Genomic DNA, 25,390 nt, shown 5'->3' with positions numbered 1-25,390 from the left:
TTAGACACCAGTCTCTCACACAGGTAGAATCTAGGATACGAGACAGATTTATTTAATTTTGAGTATTTTAAGAGGCACCAACTGTGTAGAGAATATAAACGAATTCAATATTATTTATTTATAACTAAAATGAAACAACACAACTAGTTTAAAACCATTTTATTAAAAAGTAATTAAGTACAAATTACATACAAATCTTATCATTAAAAATATTCATAAAAATAATAGTATAAAGCGTATTGTCAAAATCAGTCGAATTTGGACGGAAATTATTTTACATAAACTTCTGTTATTTCGAGTATATTTAGCGCATTTAAAAAAATAAAAATCAATGAAATACTTATACATAAGGAAGACGAAACTTAATAACTATAATTTACATAGAATATGGCTTTAGGCTAAGAAAGGCGATAGACTGTAATACAGACAGTATTTATTGTAAAAATTTCATCAAAAAGGCACAGTAGTTTAATAGAAAATTATCATAGAAAAATATTTCTGTCTGTATCATAGTCGACATTAAAATAAATTGATTATCGTTATGAAGTTATAACCTGCTTAGTTTTTGAAAAACAAAAAAAAAAATAACATAAAAGAGCATGTACCTAATGTCTGTTTTTTAATCTCGTAGACTAAATTGACACTTGCAAAATGTCAAACTTTCTAATAATTTTGCTAGCTCTGTGGTGCAGTGTTGTACTTACGATACCGGTTCGTTGAATCGTAACTTTTTATCTATAATAGACGAATTTAATATTCATTCAAAGTTTTATATTTAAAATTCACGTACGTACACATGGCTGTACGACGTGCTACAAACTGCCAGGGATATCTGACCACGCAAAGCCATGCGTAATCATCAAGGATAAGCCCATTATTTCAGGATGACTTATTGTAAAAAGTTACGATTCAACGAACCGGTATCGTAAGTACAACACTGCACCACAGAGCTAGCAAAATTATTAGAAAGTTTGACATTTTGCAAGTGTCAATTTAGTCTACGAGATTAAAAAACAGACTATACTTATTATTATTTGTAATTAACTTCATAACATAGTTAATTGGCACTTAATTTCTTGTTCCGATTTCTTTAATTTTAAGATTTTTATTGAAACACGTTCTATACGGGATGCCTAATGAATTTGCAAGCTTGCTCTTCACAATTTCAGACAATTCTCCCAAAATTCTATGCTTTATCCCACAAAATGTAATTTAAGTGTTTAGAAAAAGTGAAGCCACTGTTAGAAAGTGTTTAGAAACCGACTGTTCTTCGTATGTTCGAAGGGTCAGAAAGAGCAGGAATACCGACGGTATTTTTATGGAAAACAATAATAACGACCCCTTTTTTTTATAGGCTTGAATAAAATGGGCAAGTTATATTTAACAATATTTTTCAAAATTATCACTTGAGTGTCATGATATATGGCTATGAAAGGTAGCAATTTACGAGGTAGGCTTTTACCGACCATGATTCATTTTATGTTTATTTTCTACCAATTTTGTGGGTCTTAACAGTTGCTTAAGCAGTGAGAGAGTTTATGAGAGTGGAAGTATTCTGAGAAGCTTGATATTTTCTTGGAGTTTTGTGGGATGGGTCACATATTCAGCAGCTCTCCTCACAGCTCCGTGGTATGCGGCGCCCGGGCGTAGGCGGTGGGTATGAACCCGGAGCGGCGGCACTTGGGGGCATGCGCCCACAGCCAGCCCTCCACGGTCTGCTGCGTGAGGTCGGCGTACACCCACTCGCCGCGCTTCACCGACAAGTCGTCCGGGGCCTGCGCCTGGAAACATGGAAAATAATATTTGGTAACTACACTATTCACGAGTAACTAGGCTATATTTTATCCTGGTACCAGCAGTAGTTCAGCCATATGTGCGTGAAGAATAATCAAACACGCACAATGCACCATGTTACTAACATTATAAAGGCCTGTGTGTGTGTGTGTTTCGGTTTTACCCGAAAACCGTGGAATCCACTTCCTATAACCTCTCAACAGCGAACGAAATGAACAATAGTTATTTCAACGAAACTAACTACTGACCGTACATGGATAAATTATAGCTTATGTCACCCAATAATAGCACTCTTTCAAAATTGCACGGAAAAGTGGTTCAGTAGTTTTGGAGCCTTTAAAGAAACAAATATTCTCTTCATCATACTACAGATTAAAGTTCATTGAAAATTAACATTTCCAGCCAAATCTAAGTTACACTTGACTGCAATGGTTTTGTAACGTTACAAGTTCTCATATGTATATCTCTCTTTCTAGTACTTCATTAAAAAATCTTAAATCAGTACAAATCTAGACTTACCTTATAATCATAGAGCATGACTAGTTCGGTCCCGTGGTAGCGTCCGTCGCTGTCGGTCTGCGCGTTGAGCTTGCCGTTCAGCATCGAGTTGTTCGTAGCGGGGGGCGATAGGATCGGCTGTGGAGTATCTTGTTGGGATGCTGGAAGTTATTAATGTATGTTAATTTATTGATAAGTTTATTAATAAAGTAAGAAAATAAGAAATGAACTATAATCCATTTGTATAGACACTTAAATAAAATTATTAAATTGGGTCGATCGATCATAAGGTTAAGCAACGCTTGGCACGTTCAGTCTTTGAATAGGTGACTTTGTCATGAGTTCCTCCGCGTTTCTTTTATTATCACCAATTAAAGCTTATGGCACATTATAGCGGCACCGCAACAGCACGGCTGCAGCACGGCGTCGCCTCGAATCTACACTACGGCTAGCTGCCAGCGCGCTAACTACGCGTTGTCCGCAAGGTGCCAGCTCCCGGTCCGCGCGCCGGCCGCGAGGTGTAAGCTTGCCGTCACCGCAAACTCAATATTATTTTAAGACGATTATGATTGATGTTATGATTGAACACGACGTAACGACGTTGTTTCGCTGCCGGCTCGGAGTCGGCGCGCAATTAGCACGACGTCGGCGCGCTGTACGCATGAGGTCCGCTCGCTTGCAGCACGCGGGCGGTGAGTCGAGTTGTGTGGAAGCGGCAAGCACGCTGACTGCTCGCCGTTGGCTTTTTCATATTGACATTACAAAATATATTATAATATACACGATTTAATGCTCTAAATTGAATGATAACTTAAATGCTGGTGTGGAGCCGTGCTGTTGCGGTGCCGCTATACTGTGCCATAACCTTTATGATGACCCTTTTGTTCACTTATCAATTGTAGAAGTTAACTATGAATGTGTCACCCTAATTTTCATGTAAAATTATTTATTCTTTACCAAATTAACCAACACAAAATTGGCCAAGACATACATCTTCACTCTCAGTTATTTTACTATAATTCATTTGGTTTGACTATTATAATTACCTTGTACAACAGCAGGGTACACAAAGCCAGAAGGTATGAATCCCTCTTGTCCATCGCTGCGAACAATCCAGTACCAGTCTGGGTCCTCTCGGTTTAGCACTGAAATAAAATTGGGCATTTTGAGACACATTGTGCATGAAATACTTATATTTTAATGGTAACTATGATAAAAAAGTATAATTTACAATACACAGCAACATACAATTTATGAAAGGAACAATATATGAATACAAAGGGCAATATTTGTTTGCTCTTTTATATTCAAAATCCTTAAAGGCCCCAGTACACGTTGGCCCAAGTGCGGCCAATACACGCCATCACCAATGTGTACACGGGGTATTGGTGCAGGATGGCGGACATTTGTCGAGGTTGGCGCGCATTCGGCGAGTTGTCGGTTTTTTGGGCACACATCAAAGGAATCGTGGCCCAGCGTGGCGTGTGGTGTTTACACATTCGGCCAATGTTTAGTTCGTCACCGACCGCTGAGGATAAAGTACACTTTTGTGTTGCGTCTAAAAATAAATATAGTAGGTACAATATAAATATATATAGTAGTGTAGTATAATATAAATATATATAGTAGTGTACAAATAAATAGCGAAGCCTTAATTACTTCGACGTCCATCGCAAGTGGTTTTCCAGGCAGGAATGAGCCATGCGCCAATGTGTAAACACCATTTGATCGTGGCCTACATTTGTGCATTGCAAAGCTTGGCCCAACACAGGCCAACGTGTACTGGGGGCTTAATAATTTCCAAAACTACTAAACCAATTTGAAAATTTATTTAATGTCTGGGAGACGAGACAATCCCTCAGTAACATAGGCCATATTTTATCCCAATGCAGGATGTTAGCCATATTTTATACCATGGCACGCAAAAACGAATGCGTATGGATTTTCATGAAACTCCATCCATGATCCACGTGCAGTGTGTTACCCGCAAGAAGCAGGAGAAACTGCGTGCTGAAATCGCTGTGCTAGAACAATAATTCAAAAATTATGAATGAATAATCGTACCAGTAACGAACTCTCCCCGCTCGACGTCGACGTCGTTCTCGTCTCGTGCGGAGAAGGTGTAGAGCACGACGTAGCGGCCCGACTCGTCCTTGCTGAAGGGCAGCGCCTCGCCCTCCGACCCCAGCTCCGACTGCCCGTCCGTCGGGACGCCGTCCGATACTGATAGGCTGCACATACAAATGAAAATTAGAATAAAACCGAAACACAAACATACAACAAATCTAATCCACACTAATAGAATCAAAAAGCCGTGGTCGCCTAGAGGGTAAAGAGCCAACCTCTCGAGTATGAGGGCGTGCTTTCGATTCCAGTTCAGGCAAGTACCTATGCAACTTTTCTATTTTGGACACCTGTGTTTCGGATGACACGTTAAACTGTAGGTCCCAGGTGTCCTGGAACATCTTCGACAGTCGTTATGAGTAGTCAGAAGTCAAAAATGTTTGACGCAAGTTTTAGTTACCCATGAAACTGGGTTGAGAAAGTCAGATAGATAGTTCCTTCAGGTAAGACCAATGAAAATAGAAGTCGACCCCGACATAGTTGGAAAAAGGCTACGCAGGTGATGATGATGATCTTCCATATTTATGTAAAAGAAAACCAATAAAAACCACAGTAATAACTTACTGGCTGACATCTCGATGAGCCATATCAGCCGGTGACCGACTCCTGGGCAGCTTCTTCTTCAGATCATGATGTTCACAGGGTGCGCAGTAGGAGTGTGGTATGAACCCTTCTCGACGAGACTCGGCCACTATGACATACACCCAGTCGTTTTCACGGTAAAGCACGTTGACTATCTGGCCGCGTTTCACCTGGAATTTTGGAGGAATTTTTGTATTATTATGGGGTTTTGGAAATCTAAAAATGAATTGTTGTTCGTTAGTCATATCTGGGGCTTAATTCTGCCAATTTTACGATTCAATCGTGACTCAATTGAAGGATATGTGGCATTCCGCAATTTATTGTTTTAAATAAACATTACTATCCTTTTCTGTCATATTCATATATCAATTATCATATTGTCTGCAAATGATTTACGATTGCAATGCGATTGTCGAGCAGACTATAGGGTTACAGACCAATGGTAAACCAATACGATTGATCTTATATTATAAACAGTATGCCCATTAAGGTTAAAACTGCTATTGAGACTCAATTGATATATTATTAAACTAGAAGAATTGAGCCCCTGTTGTGTTGTGACAAAAATTCCATGGTAAAGTGTTGTTTTAAGAAAACTAATGTTTATGTTGCCAGTGAACTTGGACCTCAGATATTTATAGTTGAGAATGAAGGATTGTTTAACGCTTAGAATACCAGGTATTTGATGTTGTGGGGGGATTAGTGTCTTTACATTTAAAATATTAGTTTCCATCATGAATCAACATCATTCACAAATGAAAACATACAATAAAGGTAAAAGAAAACATCTTCGAGTTCACCCAGATTTTAAGAGTTTGAAATTACGTGAATAAGCTTATAATGACTGTAATTGGTTCTTTTAACCTACAGACAGAACTGTGTTGCTGGGGAGTTTGTTCCATCACTTCTTCTTCCTAGCTAAAACACATAGGAAGTGGTGAAGAGTGGGCATTTTGGGGGCTGTCTTTTGTAAATTAGACCTATAATGCTTGTTTTCAGCCTACTCTGAAGAAATTACTTTTTGTATCTTTATCTTTTATCCTTAAAAAAGATGAGGCCTGTGTCTTGCAGGAGGGCAGTAAAAAAGCTGGCTGTGTGGTAATAATACCCATAAATACTAGTTTATTACTTATAGCCATTTTCCCGTGATTTCAAGTATGTCTCTAATTTTTATAATCAGTCAAGCAGTTTTAGAGTTTATCCATTACAAAAAAATAAACAAAGTTTTCCTTTTTATAATGTTAGTATGGATATGAAAATAAAACTTCTCTAACCTCCAACTCATCATCAACGCATGGAGCGAAGTCATGCAGCACCACCATCTTGGAATCGGGACTGAGTCCATGTTCCTTCTCAATACCGACCCTGACGAGGGTCTCTATGCTTGCCGATCCTGTGATACGCCCCATGCCAGGGCTGAGCCCTGAGCCAGGACGAGAGAGGTCTTTGTCTGAGTCTCCGCTGCTTGCTAGAAAGGAAATTGAGAGATTAGGTATCAGAATGTTGCCTAATAAATTGTATTAGGTAAAATATGGCTACCATATAACTTAACTTTTTTGAAGTTAGCTGTTTCATGCCTCATATATTTACCAGCTTATTCATAAACGCAGATTAAAGTTAAGCTAAGAAATATAAATAAGCCATACATTTTCATCAATTAAACCTTGAATCAACTCCATATTTATGAATAACAGGATGCATATTTTATCACATATTATATATTCAGTTTGACTAGAACTGTGATTATAACTAAGTTAGTTTATCATACATTGTAATCTTTAATGTTTGGGTAATTGATCTATTGTTAGCAATTTGAAAGTCTAAACTGATTTTATGAATTGTGACTGATGCAATACAATAGTTGCAAAAAACTATTGTGAGTCATTGACACAGAAAAACATTTGATTCACTGTATATTATTTAGTATCGCTAATCAATAATTGCTATGTATTAATGTAGTTAGTTAGTTTAGGATAAAGGATTTCAATTAGTAGAATAATTAATGAATATTAGGTATTAATTGGTGAATAAAAACAAGTTTAAACTGAACATGGAATGTGAAAAATATTTAAATAACGAACAAATCTTAATTCCTAAATAATTAAAAACTTGTTATTCTAGAATATTCTAAATTTAAAAGTTCTGAATACCACACAAAAACTTTTGCATCTATCTATGGTTCATCAACTTTTTTTTATTTAGCCAGACATTTACAACACCTAAAATGAGGTTCTCACGGTCAAGGGTGTTGGGCATACAGGTTGTCAGGTGAAACAGGATGAAATTACTAGTTTTATATATTTATAATTATATAGAAAGTCTGAGGTCATTGACTTGAAAAGTTCCCAATGAAAGCTCGATACTTACATTTCTTCTTCTTCCCCCTTCTAATTCTAACTGGACACAGAAACGCCATATTGTTGCAAACTTAAATTAACACATAACTAATAAAATAAAGTTAAATTCATCAAGTAACAGTCACTACTTTGATTAAAATACGAATTTCTCACGATTTCCTACATGTCAAAAAAGTTCACAAAACAACTTTTTTTATTACGTTTCGTTACTGCAAGCTCGTACAACGTTTCGTTATTCGCAAACAGTGAACTTTTGAACTTTGCATAAAACTGTTTCATTTACAAAAAATAACGTAGATAATTCGTTGATTAGAGAATTTAAATTAAATAGTGATAATTCTGGAAGATATTTCTATCACGATTTCTCTAGCGAATTATTATGAAAGGTATTGATGGTTAGAGTTGGGTCATCTGATGGTAAACGTAGGAGCTTTTATCGAAACAGAACAAAAACTATTGGTATTTTTAAAATGGTTTATTCCACAGTATTAGGTAGGTACACGATATAAAGGCAGTCGTCAGCTTAAACACTAAACTTCAAAGATACATTTGGCACATGCAAACTGGAACAGCAAAGTACAAAAATACACCACGAATTATTTTCAACAACTTTTAACTTTAACTACTTATTGTAATATATTTATAGAACATTTAATTTTAATCAAACGTAACTGTTAAATACAATATTTATAGTCAAATATATTATATTCTTATACATTGATATAAGTAATAGTTATAAAGTTTTTCTATATTTCATAATCTCTATCTATGTAGAAATAGAATGGCTCAACTTTGTGCTAGAACGGTTAATAACATCTTGTAAAGTTTTAAATGCATGTAACTTGGATATAAATATTCTGTTTCTATGAATTTTATCAACACTTACTGCTTTAATAACAATTCTAAGAGCAACAGGAGTAGGGGTTTAAGAGAGCTCAGTTTTTTTACATTTATTTAAATAGGTATTCACCGAACACTTTACAAGTTTATGCAGCACCCTATGGCTTTGAAGCTCATTACATTTCAAAATATTATTTGTCTTTTTATATAATCGTTGCTAGAATGGCGTAATCCCGCATGTTTATGTAGGTAAGTACGGAGTCTGTACCTCCTTAAAAGTTAGGTACTATTCAGCATATAAGCAGATAAATAAATGCCTATGTAACGTATTTTTTTCCATGATCTAAGTAAGTTTGGACTTTATTTACATAAAATAAAACTAAAATAATAATTATAGATGCTGTGTATCAGTTAACGAGTGCCAGGATTCGTGACGATGGTCGGGAAACTTTATACAGTCCATCCAGTGTTTCAATCTCCTTCCTTTGGAACTCGCTCCTAATATTAGGCTCCCTAAAAAGTCGTTGGGCTTGCCATAGTCTTTGTCCCAAACTGTCAATGTCAGATTTTGACGGGAAAGTTCGGTTGGACGAGTTTCGAAGAAAAATTCTTCATTCCATACTGGATTTAGATTTCGCCATTTTATCGATGTTTTGTGTTTCTTGTGGTAAGGGTCTGGGTCTAAATGCCTGAAACAAAAATAATTCAGTTAATAAATAAATAAATTGTTAAGTTTTATACCGTTTGCGTTCCTACCTGAATAGCAACCTGGCCTCAATAGTTTTTTTTTGTCTTCTAAGTTTGAGATGACATGTATCTTCTCTATTTGTATATAATCAAAGTGGTAGGTATGTAGGTATATAAATTCTTAAAAGTTAATTTATTACTTTAATTTTCTTCAATGTACGGTCAGCAATTAATAATTATTTTGATACAAACTTGACAAAAGATCCTTATCTGACAATTTCAGTTGTTTGCAACCCAACCGGAAAGGCTTTACGAGAAATGGAGGGCTCAACCTTTACTAAACTATTCTCTTGTATTAAAAGCTCTGTTGTAAGGAGTATTATTATTTAAATCTTTTGAATAGATAAAGGTCATGGTAACACAATAATACTCAGGGCTAAAAATAGCAACCGAATGTATTTTTATAAAGGTACCTATTGTTACAGCTGCCTCTTAAGATTTAAAGGACTAAGTACCTACTTACCCTATGTAAATGGACAGACGGATAGATATATAGGTATTTTTAGGCCTGCATAGTGTTACAATATAACTGTAGTTATAGGAGGATTTGAAGAAAGTGGCGTGAACTTCATGGATGAGGACTGCTCAAAACAGATCGAGACCAACCGAGCTGGGGCACGATTCCGCTATTTTACTTAAGCGACATACGATTCACATCCGACTGAGATCCAATTCCGACTCAATTACGATTGAAGCGTATGCGGCATTCCGCTATTTTTTCTTTGAAATAAACGTTTTTATCCTTTTCTGTCATTCAATAATGAATCACTTTATCTGCAAATGATTATCGATTGCAATATGATTGTAGAGCAAACGACCGTATAGACCGAAATCACCAAAATAGCAGCCAACTTAAAACTGCTATATTGCGAATCAATTTTTATTCAATTTTGGTTCGGCCATTCAGAGAATGCGTTCCTGACACGTCGCGATTGAACTGACTGAATTATAACATTCATTGATTATTGATATAATAATGTTGTTTTAATGCTCCTCAATTGTTAAAACGGTAAACAACCAGCAAAAATATTTTTATCGTAACTGCAACGCCATTGCAAAGTTACGTCGTCAGTTCAATCGCGACGTGTCAGGAACGCATTCTCTGAATGGCCGAACTATAACTTAGAGGGATCGGGCCCCTGATTGGCACTCATTGGGGGACAGCAAAGGGCTAATATATGGGTTGTGCAACTCTGGTAGTTGAGAAAAGGGCAGCTTGGCGGATGTACAGTCTCACTAATGAAAGGATATACCTGCCTAAATAAATAATAATTATGATCACTTACAATTTAACAAAAGGATCCGAATATCCATTACTATCTTGAGGCGGGAGATCAGCTCCTCTACAGATCGTCACCACCAGGGCTCTTCGTTTCGTACTATAACATAAAGCCAGCAGTATCCTGGGCCCAGTAGGTTCGGAGCCTGAAGACCCGGAGAGGGCTAGCCGCAACTGTGCCGGTGACTTCGAACATTCCCGGAGAGCGACCGTTGCTGATCCCATTTCGTCGCAACCGTATCTGGAAAAACAACCATATAAATGTCAGAATTGAGAACATCGTCTTTTTTTGGGAGCCGGTTAAAAGGGATTTTATTTAGACTTTTGTTTAATTTAAATACAGGCAGTTAAATATGGGACAGTGCTGGTTCATTTGAAACGTTTTTCCTATAAACTTTATTGAACCGAACACTCAAAAATATCCGAAAGTTAAAAAAAGGACTTGGTTTCGAATGTTGATGGATACCACGTAGGCACTCGTACCAAATTGAATGACGGTGACTAAAATGGCATTTTTTTCAGTCTACTACTACTAACTAGAACCATAGATTACTTTAATACTAATAAAACTAGCTTCCTTTTGCAGTGTTAACAAGGTCCTAAGGGAACTACATCACGCACCCGGATAAAAACAATGGGCGCGATCAAATAAAGAAACAAAAAATACAAATAAACTCTTTAGCTTTCTAATACCTATTACACACAGATATTTTTAAGGTAAAATACGTTACCAATTTTGCCTCAACAAATAGCATGATTGTACAATTTAAGATAAAGTGCTGAAAAGAGCCGATTCTGATTGACACACATTTCGCCGACTAAAGATATTCTCTCATCTCATGTTCTCGTTTTCCATAAGGAAAAGTTAAGTGCCCTGTTTGACCTACTTCGAAGACAGCCGTGACATTCAAGGACCACCTACTTACAAGGATTTACGACAAACAAAATATCTGCTCGCTCAGTCTTGTATGCCAAATCTATGGCTTTAATGGGCACGTAGAGTTTTTACTTTATTTTTGTGGGGGCATTTTTTTCGGTAGTAGGTACTGTCTTTTTTTCTTTAAATGGATAGAGTGTATTGCCTTATTAACATTTTTAAGTAGGTTTTATCTACATAATTTAGCCTAAGTGCTGTCCATTAAAAATAAATAAAAGAATCCTACTCGACATTAAAAGTAGCTGAAATAGGTATGAAGATTTTATACTTTAAAGCAGATTACGATTTAACACTCAGAATAACCTAGCTTTTGAGAAATGTTCTTGAAGAATTTAAAACTTTTTCAAAAGTCTTAAACATCTTCCGTCTTACCACAAAAACTTTTTAACGTCAGTTTAAGACTTGTCTAAAAAAATGTCAAATTATGACGTTGACATATGGTTCATTTTGGAGCCACATTTTTTTTAGACAGGTGTAAAACAGTGGTTAAAGTTTTTGTAGTAAGGCCACTTATATTCATACATACATACATTATCTTGACATTCTCTTGTCATTATAAACATTAATTACTTTATAGATCAAGTGATCAAGCACAATTTAAGTGATTCAGATGAAACTATAGTACCATTGACAAACACTTATGTTTCATCATCCTTTTTCACACCAAAAATCTCTCCAATTCCATTTTCAAATAACCGTAATATATAAACATATCCTACACTATGGTAATGGAAACGAGGTTGCTATAGACCTACCTTATTTCAGTTATATCCTTCGTGAAGGCGAAGTAACGGTAGTAAAAAACCTATAACTGTCTTTCAGATCCTTTCCTGAGCCTATAGGCTGCGTTCCCTTCCCACTGCCTCGTTGGTCCAATTGTCGATAGCGCGACGGCTGTGCACGAGATCTTGGAATTTATTCCCGGGACGGGTTCTAGAAACTTTCACAAAGCCCGGAGTCTGGAAGTTGGCGGTGTTGCCTGGGAGGGGGGGGGGGGGGGGCACGTAAAGCCGGCGTCCCCGAATGCTACTCAGTAGGAATCGTTGTTACAATTCCACGTCAGAGGCATTTGAGAAAACTCTTACACCAGGGCTTGCTAGGTGATTAAACCTGCAGATCGATTAGAAGAAGAAGGCTAAAGCTGAAGAAAACATTCGGCGGCTGACAGTCAGTTTGGTTTGAACGCAGCCTTAGCACTTCGATGTTACCTACGTGTCATATGAAGCACGTCCTACCAAGTTTTATGAGTTACGACAGAAACTTTTTAGAGTTTATCTATCTACTTACTTTAGTTTTCTGTACACGAATGGGTGAGTACCCACGCAATGTCTTTTTAGTTAGTTAGAAAGGTTAGTAGTCTATTTATTTTCTTTGGGCAAAGTAAATCATATGTCACTTGAAATGACTGCTGAAGATAGAAGATTTCAGCTGATAATTTACCAATTTCCCGTACCCGAATAAAATCCTATGTCACTCTGAAATAATGTAGCTTGCTAACAGTGAAAGATTTTTTTTAAATTAGTGCAGTTGCTTCGGAGCCTTTATCCTAAAATAATATTTTTTATATCTTCATAAAATTTGTTCTCTTCTTCTTCCCAATCACACATAAGAAGTGGTGAAGGGCGGTTTTTGGGGCTGGCTCATGGAATTCTGACGTGCTGTTTTTCAGCCCACTTTAAAACAACAATTTTTAATTTTTATTATAGATCATAGATACATACTTGTCATCATCAAACAGCACGATCTCCAGCGACTTGGCGGCGAGGTCTGACTCCGTGATGCCAAAGAAGTGCAGCGTCTCGTTGAACTCAGGGTTCTTCGTCTTGTGCACCGTCTTCGTGCGTAGTCTGTTGGAGTAGCTGCCTTCTGGAAGGTGATACGAACATATAGATATATACATGGATCGTTTTGTTAGTGGGAGAAATGTTGGCTAAGAAATGTTAAAAAGAGTTTGCTTTTATTTAATTTTTATTTGAAGGTTGAGATATATACCATTGACCAATTTGCCACATTGTTAATTATTGCTAAAATGATTCGTTATAAGTGTGTGATTCGAACTTCATAGGCTTCATAGGAAGCCTATTGAAAGGCTTATGTTTAACTGACCACCAGATATAGTAACAAATAGCAGACAAAAATAGTAAATGGTCACCAAAGTGAAACTCGCATTTTAATGTAAAATTATAACCAAAGTTTTAACACTTTGCTATCCTATTTAAGTAAAATTACTCCAAGTTAATCATGAGTAAGCCAAAAATAGTAAATGATCACCAAAATTAAACCAACATTTTAAAGTAAAATTATAACCAAAGTTTTTAAATTCTGCTATCCTATTTAAGCAAAATGAGTCCAAATAAATCAATGTTATCCCAAACTTGTTATATATGTTAACAGGCATGCAGCATGGAAGCAAACATGCAACATGCAGCAAGCATGGAGCTGCATGTTGCATGTTTGCTTAACCTATACATATAATAAATCTGTAAAAAAACTGTGTCTGTACATTGAATATATTAAAAAAATAATAATTGAGTGGGGTTTAGAAACAGTGATGGAGCACAAATCCAAAAAAAAAATTCTGTCTGTATGTCTGTATGTCTGTATGTCTGTATGTCTGTATGTCTGTATGTCTGTATGTCTGTATGTCTGTATGTCTGTTTGTTTGTACACGCTAATCTTCGGAACTACTGGACGGATTTCAATGATTTTTTCTTTGTTGTATCAGTATTAAGCCTGGTCAACATATAGGCTATAATTTATCTTCGAAACTTGAAGACCTGATGCAGACCACCAACAGACCAACAAAACTATAAGAGATACAAAAATGGTGCCATGGCAAAAATTGTTTCTTGTGATGAGCATTTTCAGTTGAGATAATAAATTTTAAGATCTGGAACACCTGATGTGGAACCCCAAGAGCCCAGCTTCTCTGTACCATATACAGGTATGACGTTTTAGCAAAAGTTGTTCAATTTGATAAGCACTTTCTATTGACTTATATAAATTGAAGATCTAAAACACCTGATGTGGAACTCCAGGGGCCCAGCTAGACTATAGCATATAGAGGTATGACGTTTTAGCAAAAGTTGTTCAATCTGATAAGCACTCTCTAAAACACCTGATGTGGAACTCCAGGAGCCCAGCTAGACTATAGCATATGAAGATATGACGTTTTAGCAAAAGTGGTTCAATCTGATAAGCACTCTCTATTGACGTACATATAAACGTCGAAGATCTGGAACACCTGATGTGGAACTTCAAGAGCAATACTACACTTGAAATGTATAGAAATTAATGTTATGAAATAGGTATGGTGAATCAAAAAAAGTAATTAGTCCGTCTTTAAGATAACCCTAAAATAATGGACACGTATTTTTTTTCTCTCTCTCACAAACAAATAATAACGAAGATACAACAACATTATTATATCTCATTATTATTTTGTATGTCTCTTCCAGACCTCGGGACTACAAAGTTCCGAATTTTTGGGAGGCAAACGTGGGGCCGAAGCCAACACGCTGAAGCCCTTTTGAGACAACTTTAATGAAATGGTGACACAAATGACAAAACCGACGATTATCCCTTTAAACACTATAAAAATGAACCCAAGGACAATCCCCGGTGGACGTCGTTAAAAAAAAAGACAATCCCCGGTACTGTGCTAAACTATTGCTAACTATGGAGGAAAACTACTTGGGCTATTGTGATGGGATATTAGTGGATGACAATGTATTAGGTACATGTAAAAATGGCAGGTGGAGACTCGCCACCTCACTTACTGGGCCCCCGGGAACCAGTCACTGAATAGCAACAAGAGGGCAACAGGGACATGAGCGGCTGAAGGGTGAGGACACCTCGGCGGACTTTAAACGCAGATTACGCGCTCCCTGTGCTTACCATGAGGCACCTACCCTCCGAGCAGGGCTACTAATCCTGCTCTAGCGACTCCACTCTGGACGGCCAAGCCAAGCCAGAGGCGTGAGACCTACCCCCGTCATAGTTCACTCCGACCGGCCGGAGATGGGGGACAGTATACTCTCCCTGGAGAACTCAGTATATATAGCCCCGCGGGGTCGCTACTCCCCGTCATCAGCCTCAGATGTCCTGCAGTGCCCATATCTCATTATTATTGTCGTTATTATCTCAAGAGCCTTTGTCCCAATTATGTTAGGGTCGACTTCCAGTCACGATGCAACTGAGTACCAGTATTTACAAGGAGCGACTGCCTATCTGACGTCCACAAACCGGTTACCCGCTCAACCCAACACCCCTTGGTAAGACTTACTGGCTTCTGACTACCCATAACGACTGCCAAGAATGTTCAATGACAGCCGGAACCTACAGTTTAACATCCCCTCCAAATAACGGTCATTGGTATCCAAAATATACGTAGAAAGCACATACGAACTTAGAAAAGTTGCATTGGCAGGCACTTGCCAGACCTGGAATCAAAGACGCACGCTCATACTTGAGAGATTGGTTCTCTACCCACTAAACCACCACGACTTTGTCATCTATTTAATGTTTTTTTACGCGGACTAATTAGAATCACTACTTTTATCCCTATGGTCACGTCTATTGCGGTTCAGTTCTCAGCATTTTGTTTAGTCTGCTGTGCTTTTGCCGTTAAAGTACAAAAATTAAATATATGGAACGTTTCTAATGGTTATGCGTATTCCGTTGTTTTCAAGTCAACGGGCCCTTAAAATTCAATATCAGACTATTCAGATCTTTGATTTTGCTGACCCCGTAGTCGCTGGCATAAGGGACAGGATCCGCGTACGAAGTCGCGGGCAGAAGCTAGTTATTAAATAAAGTATTATGATGCCATATTAAGCTATGTCTATATTAAGTTATGTGTATTTAGACTCCACGTAGGTAAGTCTTGTTTGCCCTACCCCTAGAGTGCAATTCAAAACCGCGTAGGCGCGGAGGGGCGAGGCGGTGCCATGCGAGCTTATCGTCGCAGATGGTTTTCACGCTCACCACCTTTACCATTAAAAATAATACATTAATTTGGTCGTCAAGATTTGGTGATCATTTACTGGTGGTCGAATACAATTTAAAGTGGAGTCGTGACTAAAATAGCTGGTACTATAATGTCTTAGACTTTATTTTTCTGGTGTTAAGTAGATATTTTTGGTTACAAAACTAAGGGTATCAAAGCATTTTATGGTAGTCATTATATTTATCCCCCTATTGAAATATGGACACGATACAATTTTGCACCGTAATTGAGATATGGCGCATTACTTTACCATTACACATATACACAAACAGAAATATATCCGAAAGCACCATAAAACTCACCTCTAGGCAAAACTTCTAATCTACAAAATGGATCCGATAGCCCCGTCATATCCATGCCAATCAGACCTCTTGCTCTCAAAACCGTCACAGCCAGCGACGAGGTAGCATTCTCATACGCCAACTTGATTTCTAAGGTCCCAAATCCTGCATCAGGTATCGTAGGAGGCCTTTCATTTTGCGAGGCCTTTGTCATCTCCTTTCTCATGCTTCGAATGCTGTAGGCACTGCCTTTACTGCCTGTTCGCTTTAAGGAGGCGAGAGGCCTTTGGGTGAGGCTGTCAGCTCGGTGAAGACTTAAACCGCTGAAGCCGTGGGAAAGGATGTCTGTTTCGCTCCATTCGTAGTGGGGGTCCTGGGAAGAAGAAATGATAAAAATAATTTAGGGGAAACAAAGAATAAAGTATGCTTGAGGAGATTGCTTGGAAATGATGTTAGATGCAGAAATGTTGAAGAAAAAAGAGACATCTTTTATACACAGTCGGTTTAACTGATAAAATACATTTTGTATGCTATTCTATTAATAGGTTAATAGTCAGACCACAGCTAACGAACACGTTTATCGAAATCCAACCTGCTACCATCTGTTTGGCATTTAGCATGGTGACCTTTGTGAAAACTAGGTTATTATTTCAAAATTGATTATCCCAATTATTTCTGCCAGTCAAATTGGGACAGCTAATTTCGAAATAATTGGGATAAACAATTTTGAAATGACGAATGAAAGCTCGCTTGAATTCAACCCGTTCATACGTAGCGTAGGTACAAGTACACACGTATATCAATAACGGCCAGTTTTTTCATCAAAAGTTAAAGTTAAAGTAATGTCTAAAGTTAAAGTAACGGTCAAATTTGTTTTTTCAAGGCTAAAGTGACAACAAAATTCATAGAAAAATTGAATTTAACCGTTACTTTAACTTTAGACATTACTTTGACTTTTACTTTGGCTTTAACTTTTGATGAAGAAACTGGCTGTTAGTATCTTAATATGCATTCATCGAGTCAGTTCTCAGAACTATGTACTTGATGCTTTGAAGGTGAAACTACAAGAAACTCAACCACTTAATTCCATCAACGCTGTTGGCCGTATAGTGCAGTCATTGAAGCATTATTGCTACGATTTTTTTTACTGTGAACCGATTTGCATGAAATTTTGGAATTAGGTTCATCTTACCCTTAACTTCAAAAGTGAATATGATTTGAACTCCGCCACCCCCCCTGGGGGTGGTTGACACCCCTTCTTTGGGGTGAATATTTTTTTTGCAATATAACCTCGGATATCGATAGAAGACCTAATTTTAAGCTAAAGTTGTCTTTAAAGTTTTTTAAAAAATCCAATACTTTTCAAGTTATTGGCAATTGAAAATTCCCAATTTTTCACGTTTTTCATCAGTTTTTTGCAAATATCTCCAAAAATATAGGTTTTATCGAAAATTTATAAAGAACAAAATTGTAGCAGGTAAAACAACGAACAATTTGTTTTTCATCAGTTTTTTGCAAATATCTCCAAAAATATAGGTTTTATCGAAAATTTATAAAGAACAAAATTGTAGCAGGTAAAACAACGAACAATTTGTTTTTTTATAAAAGGTCCTAAGTGCAATATTAAGCTAGATATTAAAGATCAAAGCCGTTTTTTATTTTGTCTGAAATTTAATCGTTGTGGTCAATGCCATGTAGCGGCGAGTAGATGCATTTTATGCATTCGAATACAAATGGGTTTTGTAGTGCTTGAAATAAGCTTTAAGATGAGTACTATTAAAAGTCTTTTGCACGTAAAATAAGTGAGCTGTATTGCAAATAAGGGGAGCATCTTATATTTTTTCTTTTAAATCAATGGGTTTCATAAGTGCCATTTCCACCAAAATTAAAATTAATCGTATTCCGCCTAGGATTAACTTTATTATGAACAGTTTGATAGATAGTATCAGTTTGGCTGCTTCAGGACAGATATTTTTCAAAAAAGTCACGATTAACGAAAAGAACAAAATTTCAAATTAAAGAAAAACCCACTTGTTTTTCATAATATCTCAAAAATTACGACAGATACGTATAAAAGTGTACCGATAAAAAAATTTGGTATTTTTCTGACAAACAATTTGGTTTGTTTGTTTTTTCTGTCGAACAAAAATTGACGGAGATATGATTGTTTAAAGAGCGCGTGGCAGCGCAATCACAGCCTCTCTTAAGCACTTTAACCCTTCACCGTTTTAGAAAAAAGTTCTTTACTATATATTGCAATGATGGATGTTGTAGCTCTCTTAATTACTTTTACAGTGGTTTTTTATAAATTGTGATAGCATGAAAATTGAAGGAGTTACGGTCCAAAAACTTGTCATATTTTTTTCTACTTAGTAACTGAAAACTTCGGAGTGTCAATATTTGGAGCAATGTGAAAGTAGGCAGTATAATAAAGAGTCACAACTATTGTAATGTGTATATATGTCACCGGAAAATAATAAAACTGGTAAATTGATCATACTAAACATACTTGAACATACTAAAATAATAGATGGCATAAACTACGTCGATTAAATTTCAGACAAAATAAAAAACGGCTTTGATCTTTTTTACCTAGCTTAATATTGCACTTAGGACCTTTTATAAAAAAAAAATTGTTCGTTGTTTTACCTGCTACAATTTTGTTCTTTATTTTTCGATAAAACCTATATTTTTGGAGATATTTGCAAAAAACCGATGAAAAACGTGAAAAATTGGGAATTTTCAATTGCCAATAACTTGAAAAGTATTGGATTTTTTTTTAAACTTTAAAGACAACTTTAGCTTAAAATTAGGTCTTCTATCGATATCCGAGGTTATTTTGCAAAAAAAATATTCACCCCAAAGAAGGGGTGTCAACCGCCCCCAGGGGGGGGTGGCGGAGTTCAAATCATATTCACTTTTGAAGTTAAGGGTAAGATGAACCTAATACCAAAATTTCATGCAAATCGGTTCACAGTAAAAAAATTCGGAGGTTAGACCGTATTTTTCGCTTCAATGACTGCACTAGTAAGTTATGAATGGTTTCCCGGGAAAAGCGTTCCTATACTACATCTCATATGAAATTTCTCAGAAATGAGTAGGTACCTACTACAAACTCAAGATTTGACGCCTTAAGCGGAATTTTCCTTTAGAATGTTTCCATTAGGTTCTCGAACCTTCATGGCTTTACCATTACCGTTTAAAGCTGTGCAATGTCTAAAAAATCCATGACACTCAGAGACGATGTTCAGAGTTAATGATTACTTAAGTGACTCCTTAGTGACGGATTGTCAAAGAAATCCTTTACTAAGGAATGGCTTAAGGAACCATTAAATGTCTAGGAGTTAATAATATAAACGCGATAGGTTATCTGTTTGTCCGGCTTGCTCATCATTGAACCGATGTAAAAATATATTGGTACACAGATAGTGTCGAGCCTCAGAAATGACATTGGCTATTTTTTATCCGGGTGCAGGAAGCGGTTTAAAACATGTCATAATAAAAGAAAATAAAAAACGACGATTAATTTCCCTCCAAAGGTCTTTCAACTCCATGAATAAAAAATTACTAAATAAAGCAGAACAAGCGACTACGACAAAACCACGCTCCGCTGCATTCCTGATTTGCATACAAAATGTACTGAGATGCTTCTCAAGCGCTTTTCTACTACGTTAGCAGCTTTCAGCGCTTGATTTACATTTTCCATGGATAGAAGGGTGATATGGGTCGTAAATACGGAGTAAGGAAAGATGAGCGGAGATACCATAATGCAGGTAGGTCACGCGCCTTTTTCTAGGTCCAATTCGTACGGTGGGCATGACCAAAACGATCGAGTTACGAGTGAACTAACGAGGCGTTCGGGTTCTTTGACACATCTGTCAATGATTTTTGGTATTACAAAAAAATATCGGGTCGAAAAAAGGCGTACATAGGCGAAGACAGTAACGTTCCTCGTCCCCCGCTCACCCGCATTTTGGCGCGCTACATTCTTAGACGATTTTCCGTTATGGCAACTCCGCTAGTCATTTTGTTCTCCATGGTCGTAAATAACATATGTTAGATATTGATCGATTATTCGTAACGCGATAACCGATATCGAGTTCGCTCGATTATTCAACTAAGGTTTCGTGTAGGATCTAGCCTAGATAGATATATTAGGTAGATATTAATTTCAGCCTGTGTAATTGATTTGTGTGGTTTAATAGCAGATTGTCATTAATATAGATGAACTATGTGTATCTCTCTACCTACGTTTATTTTTGTGTACGTTTGTTAGGTATTCTCTAGAGGAAACCATTTTAGTTGTTTTCTACCCTAAAACGCTCCGAAACCACTAAACATGTTTAGAAAATTCTAATACGGTTGGGAAACTACACCATCTCCGAATGACAATAGGTTCTATAGGCTGTATTTTATCCGTATTCGGAAAGAAGTTCCCCGCATTGGTTTCATTTCCCTAGGTCACTAGAGTTTTGAACAAAATCTGAAACTACATTTTAAACCATGTTCTGTTTCCCGGGTTCCGTCTATCTGGCAGAATTTTATTTGGCATAACACACTTGGCATAATTTATTTTCAACGAATGTTTTCAAGGCATAAAACATATTTAGCATAATTATTGTTTCACCGAATATTTATATGCCCGAATTTACAGTTGCATACTTTTAAGATGGCAGAATTTTATTTCGCATAATTGCTTTTGGCATAGTTAGAGTTTCGCATTATTTCGTTTAGCATAATGTATATTTTGAGAAACTATTATTTGGTATAATCTCATTTGGCGTACTATGAATACGGAAGAATTGAATTTAGATTCAATTTATTTAGCAAATTGCCATTTATAACCTTCAATTAAAAAATATTGTATTAAAAATTGAAGCTAGTAACTTTTTTATTTATTTATTTATTTATTTAAGAAAGGAACACCAACAGCTTATGTGTACAAATTAACAAAATAAGAGGTTTTAAGTAGTAAAGGCCTTACACAGTCGCCAATTACAGGTGAACCAACATTCACGTACATATGTGGTAACTTAAACTAGATAAATCTACTTGAGTGAAACAAACTATAAATATAACAGAATCAAACTTAAAATATACAAAAAAAAAAACAGAATCAATCTTAAATATGAAAAAAAAAAGTAATAAACATGGCAAAAAAATGAGATCAAAATTTTTTACTTAATCTTAAAAACTAGCAATATTACAGAGAAAGTGGTTAAATGGTACATATGTTTAACACAGTACAGATACAATTAATCTTTTGGGGTTTTATGATTTAAAATGTGGGCTTTAAAGATTGTCATAGAGTTCTGGTATATGTCAACATCCGGGTTTGATTTTGCATAGCTATTCATCACTTTACTGAGCCTATTGAGAGGTGAATTTTCTCCTAAATTTGTGTTGGAAGTTTTAGTGTGGAATAAATTGGTAATGGGATATCTGGGTATTCTATAGAGGACTTTTAATCCTATTAGTTCAATTAACTTTATGCAATCTAATTTATTGTTGATTAATTTGTAGAAAAACATGAGATCCTGTACTAGTCGACGGTCGCGCAGTGTGATCATTTTGTAGTGACGTATTCGTTGTTCGTATGGACACCGAGGAGATACACCACCGAAGGTATACGCCAGGTGTTTTGTGAAGGCCCTTTGAATACTCTCTAGTCTTTGCGAGTGTACTGCGTAGTGCGGATTCCACACTACGCTGGCAAATTCAAGGTGGCTGCGGACTAAGGCGTTATACAACACAATTTTCGTTCTTACTAGCTTGAATCCTTTAGTGCTTCTTTTAAGAAATCCTAGTAGCCGTGCCGATTTCGTAACGATATTGTCGATATGGCTTATAAAGTTGACTTTTCTGTCCATAGTGATTCCGAGATCGCGAACCTCATTTACAGTTTCTAATAAGGCTCCATTTATACTATATGATACAATATTAGACTGTTTTTTCCTTGTAAACCGTATATGGCTACATTTACGTACGTTAAGTTTCATGTGATTGAGTTTGCACCAGTGTTCTATTCTATTTAAATCCTCCTGAATTAGGGTAGTGTCTTCATTTGAAGTAACAACTTTATATATTTTGAGGTCATCAGCAAACATTAGATATTTGCAATGACGGATTACGGCGCCTATGTCGTTGATAAACAATAAAAACAAAACCGGTGTAAGGTGGGAACCCTGGGGAACCCCTGAGTCGGCGTAATATGCATAAGATTCGTAACCATTAACTACAAGAGTTTGCGACCTTTGTGACAAATAAGAATTGAACCAGTTGAGAAGTGAGCCATGTATGCCATTATACTCTAACTTGGACAGTAACAGAGAATGGTCAACTTTGTCAAAGGCACTGCTGAAGTCCGTGTACACGGCATCTACTTCTAGTCTTTTGTCAAGAGATTGAGTGACATCCGACACAAACTCGACGAGGTTTGTTTCTACGCTGCGACCAGCTTTGAATCCATGCTGACTTGGTGAAATAATTCTGTCAATGTGGCGAGTAATTACTGGACAAACAAGAGACTCAAATATCTTAGAGAAACATGACAATATTGAAATAGGGCGAACGAAAACGAATCGCTGCAAAACCGACTCCACCTCTTGTCTGCCCTACCCCTAGAGTGCAATTCAAAACCGCGTAGGCGCGGAGGGGCGAGGCGGTCTGCGAGCTGAGGCGCAGGTAGTTTTAACGCTTGCCGACGCGGTTGAGGCTGGCCGGCGGAGCTGGCCAGTAAGCCGAAGCTACGGTGGTGAGCGTTAAGCTCGCATGGGACCGCCGGAGCCCCGCAGCGCCGGAGCCGTGACAGAAGCCATGCTTGCTCCATGTTGCATGCTTGCTAAAAGAAAAGAAACGAACAAACGAAATGTATGCCAAAAGGAAATTCTGACTGGCAACTTTCTGCGAAATTATGTTTCTACTATTTAAGTATTATGAATATGAAATTTATGACTAAAGATGATTCTGCTTGCCAAAATTATGCGTTTTTAAATTACGCAAAATGAGTGTATGCCACACGATTTTCTGCGAAATGAAGATTATGCCAACTGTTGGTATGCAAAATATAATGCCATAAAAAGTTCTGCCATAAAGGGGGGACCCCTGTTTCCCATCAGGAATTAAATTAATAGAGCGAAAAATAAACTAATCTTTAACTGCACAATAACAATAAAATACTGGCAAGCGACATCATAAGCTGGTGAACTGCACCGCACTAACAGTCGTTTAACCAGCGCCATTAAAATTACGTGCACTTCAACATAAACGAGAGATTAAGTGTGCGTCTACACGGTGCAAGTAGCTTGCGCATGTTGAGGCCCATACGCAGGTAACATGCATTTAAAAACGTGCAGATCAAGCGACTCGCGCATGTACCAAAGCAAGATACCCACTCGCGTGCTCTGTTGTATACGCGCGGGTCACTTGCGCATGTTAACTTGCTCCAGCTACATGCACTGTGTAGACCCACCCTAAAATTACGTGCACTGGGTCATAAACGAGAGATTAAGAAGTCATTGTTTACGGGTTAAGAAAACACATTAGAGATGATGGACGCATCAATTTTATTGCATTTCTTGAGAGGCACGTGAAATCAATTAGTGCAGGGGAAATGTCTCTCTTTATTGTCTGGCTGTTAGGGATTGTATCATTATAATTATCTAGTCTTTATTATAATGTTAGTTTATTTTAACATTTTAAAACCACGAATCCAAGTTATTATGTACCTGAGATCCTTACCGCCCAGTTAACAAAGTAGCTTAGCACTTAAAAAATGCTGAAACATCAGCTTTCAGCTTACAAATCTTTACCTATTCAAATTATTCGTTTTTTTTTCATTTAAACGTATCACCATTTTGCTTACGTGAGATCAAAAATCACAAGAGCAAAAATGGCAGATATTACATTCTTTATCGATATTTAATATTGTGACATTACCGTTATGATAATAGCGTTTCATAAGAAAAGCTTCATTTTCATATAAAACGTTACCTAGCTACAACCTATCTTCAATATCTTCATTTTCGAATACGTGTCTTTCATTCAATAAATATGTATTACAAAGTATATTGGCAGAAAAAATATTTCTTAGACATTGGAAATATTTGCACACAATTTGTTTTATCATGACACGAAAATAAGAACTTTAGGTTTACAAATCACAGTTTAAAAATTCGTTCAACCAAACGGTCGTATTCGTTATGAAATAGTCAGCGAGCCAACATCCAATTTGAGATATAATTTAGGAGAAATCTCTCCAACCTCGAGTAACTTTAAATAGCTCTGAACTTACTATTTGCAGGCTTCAAACTTTGGGACCTCGAGTAATTAACGAGGTTTGAGCTGTGGTGACAATTGTCTATGGACTGGGAAGCTTGCTTTGAAGAAATACTTTATTAATAATGTTTATCTACATTAATTTCTTAGGTTTATCTTTTGTATTTGTCTCAATGTGGTCTCAATTTTGTTCATAATTTAGTCAAACAGGCAAACAGCGATACAACACGTATAGTTAATTACATAATTTATGTGTCACAGATAGTCAAATTCTAGAAAGTCAAGACAAGAAGTGTTGCTCGAGATGTCAAATAGACAGTCACTCTATAGCTTCATGCCAAATTTCAAGACTCTGAGTTTATGGGAAGTATCCTGTAGGTTTTGATTCCTTTGCGAGTGTCGAAAATTTGTTGAAAATATCGACATAATCGGCTGTATCTTTTGATTGGCTTGGCTTAGAAGTTTGATATTTTCACAGCCTAAAGGGACAATAGACCTGAGTATTTTCATGTGAATTTCAGCTTGATACGTCCACGCATTCTTGAGATAAAGGGTCTTGACAGACAGACAGACAGACAGACGGACAACAAAGTGATCCTATAAGGGTTCCGTTTTTTCCTTTGAGGTACGGAACCCTAAAAATACTGGAATATTTGCTTCCAGATA

At 36.9% G+C, this 25,390-nt stretch overlaps 2 protein-coding genes across 2 annotated transcripts in view; both read right to left on the bottom strand.

Annotated features, from left to right (window-relative positions):
* Positions 1-1,076: 1,076 nt before the first annotated feature.
* LOC124639565 (SH3 domain-containing protein Dlish) lies at positions 1,077-7,559 on the bottom strand. Its single transcript, XM_047176995.1, has 7 exons — positions 7,366-7,559; positions 6,273-6,466; positions 4,981-5,168; positions 4,357-4,523; positions 3,339-3,437; positions 2,314-2,453; positions 1,077-1,781 (listed from the first exon to the last, which is right to left on the bottom strand). The coding sequence occupies exons 1-7, from the start codon at positions 7,412-7,414 to the stop codon at positions 1,617-1,619; spliced, it is 1,002 nt and encodes a 333-aa protein (XP_047032951.1). The 5' UTR covers positions 7,415-7,559; the 3' UTR covers positions 1,077-1,616.
* Positions 7,560-7,815: 256 nt separating this feature from the next.
* Positions 7,816-25,390, bottom strand: part of LOC124639563 (rabphilin-3A) — a 70,771-nt gene continuing 53,196 nt past the window's right edge. The window contains exons 6-9 of the mRNA XM_047176993.1: positions 16,469-16,820; positions 12,880-13,024; positions 10,229-10,462; positions 7,816-8,884 (exon numbers count right to left, since the gene is read on the bottom strand). Coding sequence (XP_047032949.1) covers positions 8,587-8,884; positions 10,229-10,462; positions 12,880-13,024; positions 16,469-16,820 — 1,029 coding nt within the window. The 3' untranslated portion in view covers positions 7,816-8,586. The remainder of the gene's footprint in view (positions 8,885-10,228; positions 10,463-12,879; positions 13,025-16,468; positions 16,821-25,390) is intronic.

Source organism: Helicoverpa zea, chromosome 19, assembly GCF_022581195.2.
Source record: "Helicoverpa zea isolate HzStark_Cry1AcR chromosome 19, ilHelZeax1.1, whole genome shotgun sequence".
Taxonomy (NCBI): Eukaryota; Metazoa; Arthropoda; class Insecta; order Lepidoptera; family Noctuidae; genus Helicoverpa; species Helicoverpa zea.
The sequence above is the reverse complement of the archived record's forward strand: the minus strand, read 5'-3'. Positions and strand labels throughout refer to the sequence as shown.

Coding starts and splice junctions, on each gene's coding strand:
- LOC124639565 (XM_047176995.1), bottom strand. CDS start 7,414: ATGGCGTTTCTGTGTCCAGTTAGAATTAGAAGGGGGAAGAAGAAGAAA. Junction 4,524..4,980: donor GCTCATCGAGATGTCAGCCA/GTAAGTTATTAC, acceptor TTGTATGTGCAG/CCTATCAGTATCGGACGGCG. Junction 1,782..2,313: donor TCATGCTCTATGATTATAAG/GTAAGTCTAGAT, acceptor CCATGTTTCCAG/GCGCAGGCCCCGGACGACTT.